Raw genomic sequence first — 14,653 nt, 5'->3', positions numbered from 1 at the left:
GAAGATTCTTACCCCTCCCTCTTAAATTCTACTTGAAAGATTTATTCTTCTGATGTAAAGCTTTGTCTCCTGACAAAACGAAAACTTGAGGTCTTATAGGATGTTTACAATCTAGTATTAAAGGGTTCTAGACCCCAAAATTACACTGTGTGGGTTTTTTCCCCCCACAATCAACAAGCAATTCTCAGACACTGGCTGGGCGTCCTACAGTCCAACTCAATTCTGACACTATTCACCGGAGACAGCATCAGATCCCACAGGTCAAGGGCTCAGTCCCACAGGACTGACCCCGCTTCCAACTCCAGATGCCAAGTGCAAGTCCAAGTTGTCACCTGTGCTTCTGACTGACTGGCTATAAATCGGAGGTTCCCACGACCCCCTCTCCTTGGGCTGATTATTTGCTAGAGCAGGACACAGAACTAAGAGAAACATTGTGTTTACTAGATCATCACTTAATTATAAAAGGATCTAACTCAGGAACAGCCAGCTGGAAGAGATGCACAGGGCAAGGCATGGGGAAGGGGCATGGAGCTTCCACGCCCTCTCCTAGCACACCACTCGCCCAGCACCTCCACACGGTCACTAACCTAGAAGTTCTTTGAACTCTCACTTTGGGTTTTTATGGAGGCCCAATTACATAGACACAATTGATAAGTCATTGGCCACTGGTGATTGAACTCAATCTCCAGCCCCTCCCCTCCTCAGAGGTCAGGGGTGAGACTGAAAGTTCCAACCCTCCATTCACGGGGTTGGCTCCTCTGACAGCCAGCCCCCATCCTTAGGTCCAAAAGTCACCTTATTAACTTAACAAGACCTTTTATCACTCTTATCACTTGGACAATTCCAATAGTTTTAGGAGCTATGTGCCAGAAACAGGGATGAAGACCAAATATGTATTTCTTCCTATAAATCACAGTATCATAAGTATAAATGAGTTGATCAGTTCTCTCATGAGGAAGATTGGACAAGGCAGAGATGAAGGGTGTAGGAAAGCACTGTCACCTAAAAAGAGCTCTAAGCGGGAGAGGTACCATCCAAAGGGAAGACCAGGATGAAACATCTCTGCCACAATTCCAGACTACAGTCATGTGCTGTCCAACAGGTTTCAGTCAATGACAGACTGTATACATGCCAGTGGGCCCATAAGATTAGTACCATACAGCCTAGGTGTGTAGTAGGCTGTACCATTTAGGTTTGTGAGAGTACATTCTATCATGGTCACACAACGACAAAATCGCCTACAAACGCATTTCTCAGAATGTATCCCCGTCGCTAAGCAACGCATGACTGTACTTTTATCCTAGCAAATCTTCACAGATATTTTTCCAATAGCTTCCCAATTTCTAAATCTGTAATTTCAATTAAAGGAACACATCCGTTTCATAAAATATTTTCCTAAAGCTTTTCTCATATACAGTGCCAATAACAAGTTACTCTACTTAGGCATAAACATCACGTCCAACTTTTTCCCTCTTAAGTGATATAACTATAAAACTCAAGATATACCACGTCAGTATTTTCTCAATTAAAATCTACTCTAGAAATCTGAATCCATATTTGTGATGACAAAAACTTATAAATAAAACAGATTTAAAACAGTTCATGTAAAAACTACACCTTCTATAGTCAATTTATCTGTCACTGTCCAGGTCCTGGGCAGCAGAATGTGCCGAATGTTGTGGCAACAGGCACTAGAACCTTGAGCAGAACACTAGGGCATCTGGGGCCCCAGAACTTTGGAGGTTTTGATATTGTACTAATTTGCATTAAAGTGAAAGCAACATTCATAAGAGATGGCTACGAAGGGATAGCTACAACTCTTTTCAAGAAAAAGAGTTTCCTGAGATTTTCAGCTTCTCCTTTCATTGTGTTGCTTGAAGCCTTTGTACAAGAGTGTTTGAAGAGTTCACGATTATTTTCTGAAAGGTTAAAACAATGTAAGGTATTTCCCAAGGTTTTTAAAATGATTCCTAAAGTTTGATATTACGATAAGTTGATATATATTACATACACATTATAAATATTAATGTAAATGGCTTGAGTGAATGAAAAATGTACTCTTCATTTTCTCTCATATTATCACTTGTTTAAAACACACAAGTCACAACAAACTTAGACATGTCTTCCTACCTGAAGATCTGAAGAAACAGAACTGCCTGGGTCGGGGTCATTTGGCACAACTGGAAGTGAGCCTTTCTCATCTGATGACATTCTGCACAAACACTATAAAAGAGTAGAAGCAACTTTAGGTTTTTTTCCTTGATATTTATAGGAAAATAAAATGTTTTCTAGATATACACATAAGTGTAACCACATCCTAACCTGGAAACAACAATCACTCAACACACTGAGCATCCACAGATGAAATCACTGGGCAAGAAGAAAGAGTTAAGACTCAATCCGCACCATCAGTGAGTTTGTAAGGTAGTGAAGGAGATGAGAAAAAAACACAGAAGGTTAAAGAAAAGTGGAGGCTCCTCAGGAAAATCTGCAATGGGGCTTGTTCAGAATAACAGATTGTGATCTTTGTTCTTCAACAGTGTGTGCCAAGCTGGGTGCTGGGCACTTTCCTGTAGATACTGAACCAAGAGGGAAGGAACAATCTGTGCAAATTCCCAGCTTGGGAAACTTACCTTTGGGGAGTATTAGTCTAAGAAAAGCAAGCCTATAGAGAACAAGAGATTCTAATACGTGCATAGAAAAATTGTTGAAAGTTTTAGCCAAAAAAAAAAAAATTAAAAGCACTTTTAGTAACAAGTAAATAAATTATTTAAAAGACAAGTCATGACTATTCAAACCATCTGAACACCAGTTACATGTAAGACATTGGGGAGAACTGTAAGATGAAGAAGTCCTTGTCCTCCAGGACCCTACAGTCTGTAGAGAGGGCCAGACACGTATATAATATAAATGACCGGTGAAAAAGTACCGTTAGACCCTAAAACAACAGAGGTACAAAGCAGGGAGGTAGGAGTAGCCATTTTCATGGGTTGGGATCACAAGGGTGTGAAGAAGTGGGAATGGAGCTGGAGAAAGTTTTAGTAGAGAAGATGACCTGGGTGCTGAGACCTGGAAGGCAGATAAAGGATCTGAGGCTATGCCAGAGAGCAGAGCAGCACAAGCAGAGACAGAAGCACAGACACGCACGTCAGGAACATAAGTAGTGTGTCAGGTTGAAGCAAAAGGCGCAAAGCAAGGCCTGGCTAAGGATGAAACAGGCGAATCAGGAGCAGCCAGATCATGGAAGATCATGGTCATGTCATGTAAACAGTGTGACAGTGTGACATCCACATAACCACCCAGGTCAAAAAATATAACATTACCAGCCCCAGAAGGCCTTCTCATGCCGCGTCCCAAACGCTGCCTCCATCCTCCATGGCTAAGATCACCATTACCTTGACATCTAACACTAGAAAATGTTTTGCCTGTTTTTACCTTTAGAAATCGTGCATTACTTTATGCCTAACTTCCTTTGCCCAACAGTATGTTTGCAAAGCTCGTCTATGTTGTTGCTGTGTGTAGCTGCAGGCTTGCTTGTTTTTGTTTTGCTGTTAGGTATTCCACTGCATTAACATACTGTAATTTATTCATCCAGCCTATTTTTTCATGCATATTTGAATTGTTTTCAGTTTTGGCTATTCTCAATAATGCTGTTATAAATAAAACTATATGCCTCTAAGTGTTAAAAAAAAAAAAGTTTGGTCTTATTCTAGAGAAGTTATTAAAATGTCTTAACCAAGTGACAACATGATCAGGTTTGCCTTTTAGAAAGATCACTCTGGAAGCTTTCAGGATGGATTAGAGAAGTGGGATCCCCAAGAGCTATCAATTGAGAGCCAACTGCAGCAGCCCGAGAGATGAACGTTCCCTCTGGCAGTAATGCAGGAGAGAAGTGAGGACCTGAATGCAGGGGGCAGCACTGCGAAGTGGATGGATGGTATGACTGAGACAGTTGTGTTCTGGCAGCAGAAATAAGAGATTATGATCAATAATCAGTTAAGAGGTTAAAGGGAGGAACTGTTGATGGCTTCCAGATTTCCACCCTGGGTGATGAGATGGACGATAGTGCCACTCACCATGGCAAGGAATGTAGGAAGATGAGCAGGTTGGGAGGAAGGACAATGGGTTCAACATCAGACGATTTGGGTGTGAGGAGCCTGTGAGGCCTGGAGGTGAAGCTGCAGGTACGTAGTGCATGGACACACACATCAAGCTGTGCACCACTCCAAGGACTGCCATTCACAATGGCTACAATGTGAATGGTGTCTCCTGGGTTAAGCAGTGAGACAGCCCTGTATTGGAGCTTTTGGGTGGAACCATAGTTTGAGGAATCAGCATAATGGGAAATGCTGAAAAAAGGGAGCGGATAAGATCACTTACAAAAGGAGTGTAAGAAAGATTCTTATTCTGAGGTCCATATACCCAAACTATGTGTAACATTTTTAGAATAAATGCACGTGTATTTTTCTAGGAAGAGGATCCTTAGCTTCCAATATGTGTTCAGAGGGGACTACAACACTAATAAAGTTAAGGACCACTACCACAGTGAGAAGAGGGTTAGAACCAGAACCAATGATATATAAAGGGGAAGAAAAGAGCCAGCAAGGAATACAGAAAAGGAAGTCAGATGGCAGAACTAGCGAAAAGAACAGCATCAGGAAAGCTAGGAGAAGGGAGCAGTCGAGCCACATGCCGATGGAAGATGAGAACTAAACAGAGTCCCCTGAATTTGGCAATTGGGAAGTTGCTATGACATTTGCCTGAACAATTTCAGTGGAAAGTGGAGCAGGTCTCAATCACAGTGGGCTGAAAAATAAACGAGAGATGTGGAAATTGAAGTAGAAAGGGCAGACACAGGGAAAAGTGCAGTATCAGAACAGAAACATAGGTTGGGGCTAGCTTATGGAAAGGATACTTCAACTTTATTCAATGCGTACTGCTGCGTGTACACACGATAAGCAAATCTCAGCATGACTGTCTTTAGTTAAGCCAATTAGGGAGGATAAGAAAAGCACATACATCTGCAGCAAGGAATGGCTGCTTCACGGACTTCAAATGCACCACTGTGGTAACTGGTCCATTTCTATTTTCATTCACCTACTCCTTTAGGATGTTTGCAGACTGGGTAGGCAGTAGGAGGGGGGCGGGGTGGTGCTTATTACTCAAAATACAAATGAGCTGAAAAGTATGGTCAGACCTCATAAACGAGTTTCTGAATACAGATACTGCAGACACCAAACAGTCTGTACTTGTACTAATTGTACAATATTGTACATTTTTGGAAAATATGCCATACATCTTCCATCTGCCCGCTTTGATGCCAACAAGGTATGACAGTTTGTGTGAAATTGTACAACAGCAGCATTTTCCCTCCTGTTTCTGGGTTCAGAAACGAAGGAGAAAAATGAAGCCTGCTTTGACGGGTGGTGGATGTACATCAGCTCACTAACTCTTCAGTACAGTATTCTCTAACCCAAGAGACCAGAAACCACGAGATAAAAGTTCTGAGTGCTTCTCTGTTGCCAGGGAAATCAAATCATGTCTTGGTAACTACCTGGCTGCAGGGAAAGAGAGGTCCCCGAAATCAATGGGCACGCAGGAGGGAGAGACAGAATGAACTAGCGGGCGAGGGGAGCCGGGGACGTCCTGCGCCTTCACCGCCCCAGGGGCAGGCCAGGAGGGGACAGGCCAGGAGGGGCAGGCCAGGAGGGGACAGGCCAAGAGGGATGCCCAGGAGGGGACAGGCCAGGAGGTGCAGGCCAGCAGGGGCAGGCCAGGTGGGACAGGACAGGAGGGGACAGGCCAAGTGGGACAGGACGGGAGGCACAGGCCAGGAGGGGACAGGCTAGGTGGGACAGGCCAGGAGGGATCGCCAGCCCGCCCCACGACGGGACCAAAAGAGAGGGGAAAGCAGCTGCGAGTAAGCAAAGGCGTAGAAGTTCTCTCCGATCACCGTCCTACCCACCCGTTTCAATCAAAGTCTTACTTGAAAACAATAAAGCGCTAGCCATGGTTACTTCCCCCCTGCGTTTTAAAAGGCCAGAACCGACGGCGACAGTCACCCAACACACTCCAGGCACGCCTCTCCCTCCTCCCGGACGCCCGGGGGGAACCTCCCGGCCCCGCGCCCGCACAACAGCTCAGGGGCCCGCGTCCCGGGAAGACGCCCCGGCCCGGCCCTACGAGCCCCGGAGCTGCGGCGCTTTAAAGCCCACTCCACCGGGGCGCCGCCACCCACCGCGCTCTCCAAGCCGGGACACGTCCCCCGGCGTCTCCTCGTCGCCCGCCGCTCACGTAAGGGCGAGGGCAGCGGCTACCTTAGCAGCCACCTGACAGTTTCAAACCGCAGCGAGGAGCTAAGGACGGCCCTGCGCATTGGTCCCGAGCTTCAGCAACCTGACGTTTGATTGGTTCGAGCCAGGGGGCGGGGCCTTGGACCCGGCGCAGAGAAGCCGGAATTAAGTGACGTAAACAGAGCCCCGCCCCCGGCGCCGGCAGGCTCTGAGAGGGCGGGGCCTCAGGGAGCCCCGCCCAGCGTCGGGAGCGCGTGCTCAGTGCGGCTCTGCGGTTGCAGGGTAAGAGCCAGCTGTGGGCGCGGGTTTGCTTAGACGCCGCCGAGCAGGCCTGGAGTGTTCCTGTGCTGTGTGCTCTTGTCTTTCGGTAGTGCCCAGAGTTTGTGCGTGTGGTCCTCGTGCGTAGGAATCGTCTGCGGCCGCAGGTGTCCTGCAACAGAGTCACTAGGAGTGCTTTTTAAAAGCGCGGGTTCCTGATCTGTCTCTGCTGATTCCTTCCGTCTTTGGCAGGGCCGGGGAATCCGAATATTTAACAAACACAGCCAGTGATTCTGATGCAGCGATCTGCGGACCACGCTTTAAGAAACTGCTGGACTAATGTTTTACTAGTGAGGGTTTTTACTACTGAGGTCAAATGTGTCGGGCTGAAAGTCAGGCCCTTCTGGCGAAGTGAGTATCGACCTAATTAGAATCATCATGAGTATATCCCGGCTCTACTACCTACTTGCTGTCACCTTGGAATATGTTACCCACATAAAAGGGCTGTAGGGAGATTAAATGACTTGCTATATCTAAAATACTTATCACATAAACATATCCAAGATACTAGTCTTTCAACTTGTACTGGCAACAGATAAAGGCTAGAGGTACATTAGGATCCAAGTGGCAAAGGGATTCCCCCAATCTGGAAAACAAGTCGTGAGATCTGGGTGAGTTTTCAGGCTCCCTGTGTTACCTGGAGGTGAAGATGCCCGTTTCTTTTCCCGTAGATAGCGATGGCATATCCTGGGTTGACCTACTTACCTATTGGCAGAGCCAGACTTCTACTTATACAAACAGTGAAGTAATGCCAACAGTTTCTTTGGCATAAGCTATGCTTGTTCCCATGCTTATTATAAAGGACAGATTCCTGCTCATAGATACAAATTCATAGCTAGTTCAAATATCTGTTTTTTAATTGAATAGCCATGTGGTCACCCCATACACTGTAGTTGTTACTGATGCACTATCCCTGTGCCCTCCTGCCACTTGGCTCCATGTTTCTCCTCTCCCTTTTGGGGGCCAGATTTTCGTAAAAACCATAGGGTAAGCCATCTCCATTCTTCTGTGAAGCTACAGAGAGAAAGAGCCCAAACCTGGTCTGGTTGTTAGGAATTTAGAACTGATTCTTTCCCCAAGTTTCTGAGAGAGAGAGAGAGACGGAGAGAAGGAAAGAGAACGAAGCCTCCACAAACTCATAATGATTAAGTTGCCAGCTTGAACCCTTTATAATTATTCATTCATTCAACAAATATTTATCTAACATTCATCATACACAAAACCTTTTGTTGCTGCTGGGGATAGAGTGGTGAACAAAACAGACACAGTCTGCCCTCCTGGAATTTAGAATCTAATGGGAAAAAACAGACATCACACAACAAAAATCCAATACAAATGAGTAAATAATTATGAATTATGTTTAAAGTGAGCAGAAATCAAGAAATGACTTTCTGAGAAAATACATTTAAGCTGAGACCTGAAGGATGAATGGGTAAAGAACTTACTTTATCTAATGAACCCACATATAGTGCTTACTATGTTATGGGCACTGTACTCATTAACTCATTCAATTCTGAGATTACCTCTGATGTAGATGACATTTCCATCCTTGTTTTATGGATATGAAAACTGAAACCCAGAGAGTTATGTGGCTTGCCTAGGATCATACAGCTAATAAGAGCTAGTATTCAAACTGAGGCAGTCTAGGCTCCAGAGTCCATGTTCTTATCACTCAGTATGTTCTGTTGGGAACAGCATGGCTGTTATTGGTTGGATGGTGTCCTCCAAAAAAGCTGTGTTCAAGTCCTAACCCCCAGTACCTGTGAACGTGACCTTATTTGGAGATAGGGTTCTTGCAAACGTAATCAGGTTAAAATGAGGTCATGCTGGATTAGGATGTGTTTTAATCCAATAACTGGTGTTATAGGAGAGGGAAATTGAGACACAGAAAGAGATACGGGGGGAAGACAGAAACGGAGATTGCAGTGATGCATCTTTAAGCTAAGGGACATTGAGGATTGCTGGCAACCACCGGAAGCTAGAGGAGGCCAGGAAAGATGTTCCCCTAGAGCTTTCAAAGAGAGCATGGCCCTACTGATGCCCTGATTTTGGGCTTCTGGCCTCCGGAACTGTGAATAAATAGATTTCTGTTGTTTTAAGTCATGCAGTTTGGGATAATTTGTTACAGCATCCCTAGGAAACTAATAAAATGCCTAAGGCTTTGAGATAAGAAAGCGCCTCTTGAATCTGGATAAAAGCCAGTAATCTCAGTGAGGGGCAGAGGGGCACAGAATGAGGGTGCAGATGGAGGTGGGAGCCTGACTATGTTAAGTGCTTGAGAGTTTATTTAAAGTTCGGTGGGACGTTTTTAGATGTTCAGAAGAGAGATGAAAACAAACTTGAACTAAGGAGGTGACAAGGGAGAAGGAGAGAAGACGGCAGATTTGAGATGTATTTTGGAGGGAGAGCTGATAGGACCTCATGGATTATATTTGAGATGAAGGAGAGAAGTGTCAAGAAGGCCTGGTTTCAGGCATGTGGCTTGAGCAACTGGGTGGACGGCAGATCATTTACTGAGAAGGAGAGCAAACACTGGAAGAGGAGCAGGTTTTGAAAGGAAAGATCAAAAGTTCGATTTTAAATATGCTGTTTGAAATGCTGGAGACATCCAAGTGGATGGTCCATTGGGCCATTAGACATACATGTGTGGAGCTCAGAAAAGAGGTCAGGGCCCAGATACATAATCAGGGAGGCTTTGTATATAAATATTGTGGAGGATTCCAAAAATGGCTCCAATTCTTCAGCCCTCCCTGTGTCAGTGTGCTTTGCCGTGCCCTCTCATTAGTGGCCAAGGGGATGTTAACAAACATGACAGAGGCAGAGGCTTTAAAGGTGCTTGTGTGATTGGCTTGGCTTGCTCTTGCCCTCTGTTATCACCATGGGAACATGCCTGGACTAGCCTGTTGGAAGATGAAAGACATATGTAGTAGACTTGAGTTGCCTGGTCATCCCAGCTGAGGCCATCCTAGATCAGTCTGTAGCCAGGTGACACCCAGACAGGTGTGTAAGTCCAATCAAGAACAGCAGAGACACCCAGCCAACCTGCGGAGTCATGAGCTAAATAAATTGGGGTAGATTGGGGGTGGTTTGTTATGTAGATTTGTTGTGGTAAGAGGTAACTGAGAAGATACAATTTAAAGCTAAGGAACTAGATGAGACAACCTGGGCAGAGAGAGTAAACTGACTAGAGAAGAGAGTTCAGAACTGAACCCTGGGGTCCCCTAATGTTTAGAGATTGAGTAGCGATGGAGGAACCAACAAAGGAGACTGAGAAGGAGGGGCTGGAGGAGTGGGAGGAAAACCAGGAGAGGCTCCAGGAAATGCTAGCAGAGTGGTTACAGTGTGGAGTTTGACAATAAGGAGGCCTTTCCACCCGCCCTAAATTCTGAACCTCTGCTCCAATATCCAGCTTCTTCTTCAAATCCTACTGTTTTAGGTTAAGCTGTTGTTGAATTTGATTTGGGCTGTTTCTCTAGTTGCATGTCTTCATTTCTTTCTATAATTCACTCTTCACATTGCTGATAAATTATCTTCTTCAAATAACATTGGATTGCATAACTTCTCCCTCAGAAACCTTCCGTGGTATTGCATGGCGTTCAAAGCTTTCCTAAACTCAGAAGATCTGTGCTGGAGTCTTCCAATTTACCATGTACTAGGTGTACAACTTAGGTAAGCTTTGTATCCTTTATGAGCCTAAGCTTCATCTTTTTAAAGTTGAGAAAATAATAGAAACTACCAAATCTAAATCTGAACCTGAACCTAAGTCTATCAGTCTATCTACCTGTCTATCTATCAATTGAAATCTATCTATCAGTCATCCAAACTGATTCCCTCTGAAGCTGTGGCTGCCTAGTTGGATTACATTTCCTAGTCTACCTTGCAGTTCAGTGAGGCAATGGGATTTTGGTGGTAGCGAAATGTAGCGCTCCTTGAACTGGGATTTAAGACTTTAGGCATGGTTTTTCTCAGTCTTCTCCTTCCCACTGTGTTGGGCTGAATGATCATATGGAATAGAACTCCTTTGCCAGTTCTGTAATATATGAAAACAAATTGTTTCTTTTTTTCCTTTAAGTCACTGTATTTTTGGGTCAATCTGTTTCAGCCATCACTCTAATAATCACTTCAAGGTCTATATAGATGGATATATAAAGTTGTTGGGAAGCAATGTATGTATTTTGCAACTTTTTAAAAAAGAGGCAGAGTGAACATAGAGTTTGAATTCATAAGATCTGGTGTTAAACCTTCTCCAAGATGCAGGCATGAAGCTAAGATGGCTCTAGATACCTGTTGGGAGCATCTCTTGATTATTATTATTGGTGGAAAGAGTTGAAACCCATGTTATTTTTCCTAGACCTGGTCAGGGGCCTGACTTGAAAGCTCTTTCTCTTTAAGGTCATCCTTGACTCATCTCAAAGGCCTTCTATCTCCTTACCTTATTATTTGTTCAGCTAGGACTATAGGAGGACATTCCTCACCCTAGGAATCTTTAACACTGATGACTCTTGTCCTGGGGTAGCAACCATAATTTAGTCCATCACTTTCATTTTATGAAGGAAAAAATTAGATCTAGAGAGAACTGTATTTGCTTTCCTTGAAGTCCAGAGGAGAAGTATAGGGGTGGAGGTGAGGAGAGATCTCAGGGTCAGAGCCCACCATGATTTTCCCTCAGGGCTTGATTCATTACAACCAGACCCATGGCAATTTTTCCACCAGACTGCTAGACTCACAGATTTTCTTCCCTTCTTTTTCATCCCATCTACTCCTCACTTCCAATGTCCCTGCCTTTGTCACATCCTCTAAGGCTGGACTTTGTTTCTCCAGGTTACAAGTGGCTGACGTAGTAATTTCATCTCCACAGACGAGGAGGCACAAGGCTCCGGGGTCTCCCCTCCCTGTGAACCCTGAACACTGGCCTCCTGGAAACAATGCTCTGTTTTTTCTAAGTCAGAAAAATGACTTGATGGTAAATCTGAGTTCCAGCAGGAAGGTATGCAAAGAACATGATAGATTATTTTTGGACAAGTGGCTCACAATGCGTGCCCCAAATGGAACTTCTGTAGCTGGACTGCACAGTCTATTTAGAATCCCTCCATGCACTGAGAGCCAAAAAGAGGGATTCTGGACACATTTAACTGAGGCAGAGCAGAGGAGAAAGACTGTCAATAAGCAGAGACACAGGGTGGTGGCAGGCGTCATGGGCACGCGGTCTACAGATGAGGCAGCGCTGCAGTGCTATGCAGGGGCTGACATCTGCAGTGGCATGAGAGCTTGTTCAGAAAGTTTTGAATCCCTGGATCACACAGTTGCATTTTTTTGCACACACTCCCTGGCCCTTTTGCTGCGAAAGGGAATTCATTTCTTAGCCTTCATCGTCAGCCTTCTATTCTTCCTAATTGTAAAGACTCTCCCCTGAACCTCTCTGCAAGCGTCCTCTAGCCAAATCAAAACTTCCTTTCCCTTAGCATTTCCTTCTGATAAAACCATCTAGGACTAGCTGTGAGAGGCAGGATTAATTAGTTTTTCAGAGAATGATGTCGCTGAGTCCCACTGATGTTTTGAGTACCACACAGATGCTGTATTCTCGGGTCTTTACGGCTTCTGAGGTCGAGTTTGCAGATCAGGGTAATTCAGCTCTGTGAGGAGAATCTATGCAATTCTAAATTATGGCTCTACCCTCCCTCCCTCCCTCCCTCGTTCCTTTTTTTCTTCCCTCTTTTTTTTTTAATGGAGGGAAGGAAAGAGAAGCTAGATCCAGCATTTGAAAGCAGATTTGAAATGTAGACCTTGTTTCGTATCCTCGATTCTTGATCTCGCATCTATTTGAATAGATTTTTTTCTGTTCAGTTTGTGTGTGAGAGGTCCTGCCAATCAACCTACCTCCCATCTGTGAACACATTCCAAGTTCAATTGCAAATTTATTGTCTCTAAGTTGAAATGCATTTTTCTACAGAAAAATGAAAATGTTATAACTGTGTCCACTCAATTATAAGTCTATAATAGGGCTGAAATGTTCACAAGCAATAAAAAAAAAAAGTAGAGAACAATAGTGTTGCAATGCTAGTATATTTAATAAAGAAGAGAAATAGCACTGAATAAGAAAGATTTTATTGTGTATTTATCTTGAATGCTGATGAAAAAGAAAAAGGATGATATAGTGGGAGTGGGGATAGGATGTTTACTCAGAGAAGGCTACTCGAAAAACGTGTTGAATGCCTTGGGCATTGATGGGGGATGGCAGGAGAGGAGTAAACATGGCAAGATTAGTGTGAAACAGATCTGTGTTCCCCGCTCTAAGATACTATCTTGGGCTGCCATGCTCCCAACCCCTTGTGAGCATCTGTTCTTGCCAGTCTTACACAAGACATTGCATGAGTTGAAATACCAGCCTCATTATATATAACCTCTGTATGTGTCTTCATGTGTCACAGAATCTGTGAGGGGACAGATAAAAGGAGATTGAGATTCCCAGATCAGGGCTCCATCATATTGTTTACTAATTGGAGCCTATCTTAAATCTGATATTAATCTCCACTATATATCCCCACCCCCACCCATCCCTTGGGTCTCCTAAGTACCCTAGCCTGTGTTGAAATCACCTGAATGGCTTATGAAAACACAGGTTGCTGGGCTCCACCCTCAGCTTCTGATTAAATAGGCTTGGGGTGGGGTCCAAAAATTTGCATTTCAGACAAGTTCCCAGATGGTACTAATGCTCTGGTCCTGGGTCCACACTTTGCCGTAGGCCAATCCAGATCCTGATCCTAGTTGTGAGCAGCATTCTTTTTGGCTCTATGCTCAGCCTTCTCCACCCTGTCACAACCAGACATCTCTGTGACTCTACCCTTGACACTTGAATCTTCATAGCTGGTTCTCTGGGGGTTGAAGTCCATTTCCCTGCTAAGCCCAAAAGACACTTTTCCAGACTGAAGACAGTGGAGCCCTGTCCTGACAGCTATCCACCTTGGAAGTCTCATTCTCTCTTCATCCTGGTCCCTCTGTCCTTGTTCTTTTCAGCTGCCTGCAGCATAGCCAGCCCCCAGCACATCCGCCCTGCTGTTGCTCAGCTTCTCACCTCCTCTGCTGTCTCACCAGGTCCTAATTCATCCTACTCATGGAGGGTGTGTGATCCTGAAAGCCAACTTGTGTCGCATCTTTTTCTTCCAATAGCTTTTAACAGACGTCTGTTCTCCCCCTCAAAGCTGCGACATGGCTTACGGGGACCCATGCCTGCAGCTTTCGCTCCCAGAGCCGTAAGTTCATATTCTTCCCAAGCACTTTCTTGTCACTCATGTTGCCCTTTCTCTCAGGGAAATGGTTTTTCAGAATTGCACTTTTAAGCCCACCACAGGCTTGGAGTAAAGCCAAGGTCACTATAATATTTCTTTTGTTTGGTCCCCACCAACCTTATGACAAAGCCTTACCCTTGACTGGTTTCTGTGAATCAGAGGGGCTAGCTCACATATGATTCCAAAGAGCATCCCCCCAGGTACCATGAAGTGCTTGCCATTTTCTTCCTTTCTCACTCAGGATCCCCCATCCCCGGGTGACCTGCTCGGAGACCTCACATACCCTCAGAGACACTGCTGGTGCCTATAAGGTGCCCTCACCTCCCACACCCACCAAATGTGGCTCTGCTCTCTCAGTCATCAGCTAGAGGCCCCACTGTGGGCACCAGCCCAAGGGAAAGATGCTGATGTCTCTGCTGAATGTAATTGGCCCGTGTTGTTGGCAAAGTTGCCGGGGTCCTGCCCTGGTGATGGCACTGAGGTGATAAAGACTTCCCAGTGGCACCAACAGGTTCTCTACTGAAGTGCAGAGGGTCCTTTTACGTCTTCTGTCTTATGCTTTTTACCCGGGTTCCAAAGTTGCTCTTCCTGGCGTTGCCAGTGACTGGAGAGAATTTAGTGAAGGAGCTTTCGGCAGAGATGGCTGGCTGTCTACCAGAATTGTATTATGTAGAAGTAGCTGGCCGGGCATCTTAGAATTTCCAAGACCCCACTCCACCTTTGCATCCAGTGGAACTACAGAACTAGTTCACCACA

The 14,653-nt window shown here is 44.9% G+C and overlaps 1 protein-coding gene and 1 long non-coding RNA gene across 3 annotated transcripts in view; one reads left to right on the top strand and one right to left on the bottom strand.

Moving 5' to 3' along the window:
• The window catches only part of POC5 (POC5 centriolar protein), a 33,409-nt gene extending 27,011 nt beyond the window's left edge, over positions 1-6,398 (bottom strand). The window contains exons 1-2 of one of the 2 annotated variants that reach the window (XM_014830065.3): positions 6,239-6,398; positions 2,131-2,223 (exon numbers count right to left, since the gene is read on the bottom strand). In XM_014830065.3, coding sequence (XP_014685551.2) covers positions 2,131-2,211 — 81 coding nt within the window. In that variant the 5' untranslated portion in view covers positions 2,212-2,223; positions 6,239-6,398. The remainder of the gene's footprint in view (positions 1-2,130; positions 2,224-6,238) is intronic. The other variant, XM_014830064.3, reaches the window with a different exon arrangement.
• Positions 6,399-6,508: 110 nt separating this feature from the next.
• LOC106823998 (uncharacterized) overlaps positions 6,509-14,653 on the top strand; it is a 41,009-nt gene continuing 32,864 nt past the window's right edge. The window contains exons 1-2 of the long non-coding RNA XR_001396279.3: positions 6,509-6,575; positions 10,182-10,280. This is a non-coding gene — a long non-coding RNA (uncharacterized lncRNA). The remainder of the gene's footprint in view (positions 6,576-10,181; positions 10,281-14,653) is intronic.

The sequence above is a fragment of the Equus asinus genome, chromosome 9 (genome assembly GCF_041296235.1).
Source record: "Equus asinus isolate D_3611 breed Donkey chromosome 9, EquAss-T2T_v2, whole genome shotgun sequence".
In the NCBI taxonomy this organism is placed as follows: Eukaryota; Metazoa; Chordata; class Mammalia; order Perissodactyla; family Equidae; genus Equus; species Equus asinus.
The sequence above is the reverse complement of the archived record's forward strand: the minus strand, read 5'-3'. Positions and strand labels throughout refer to the sequence as shown.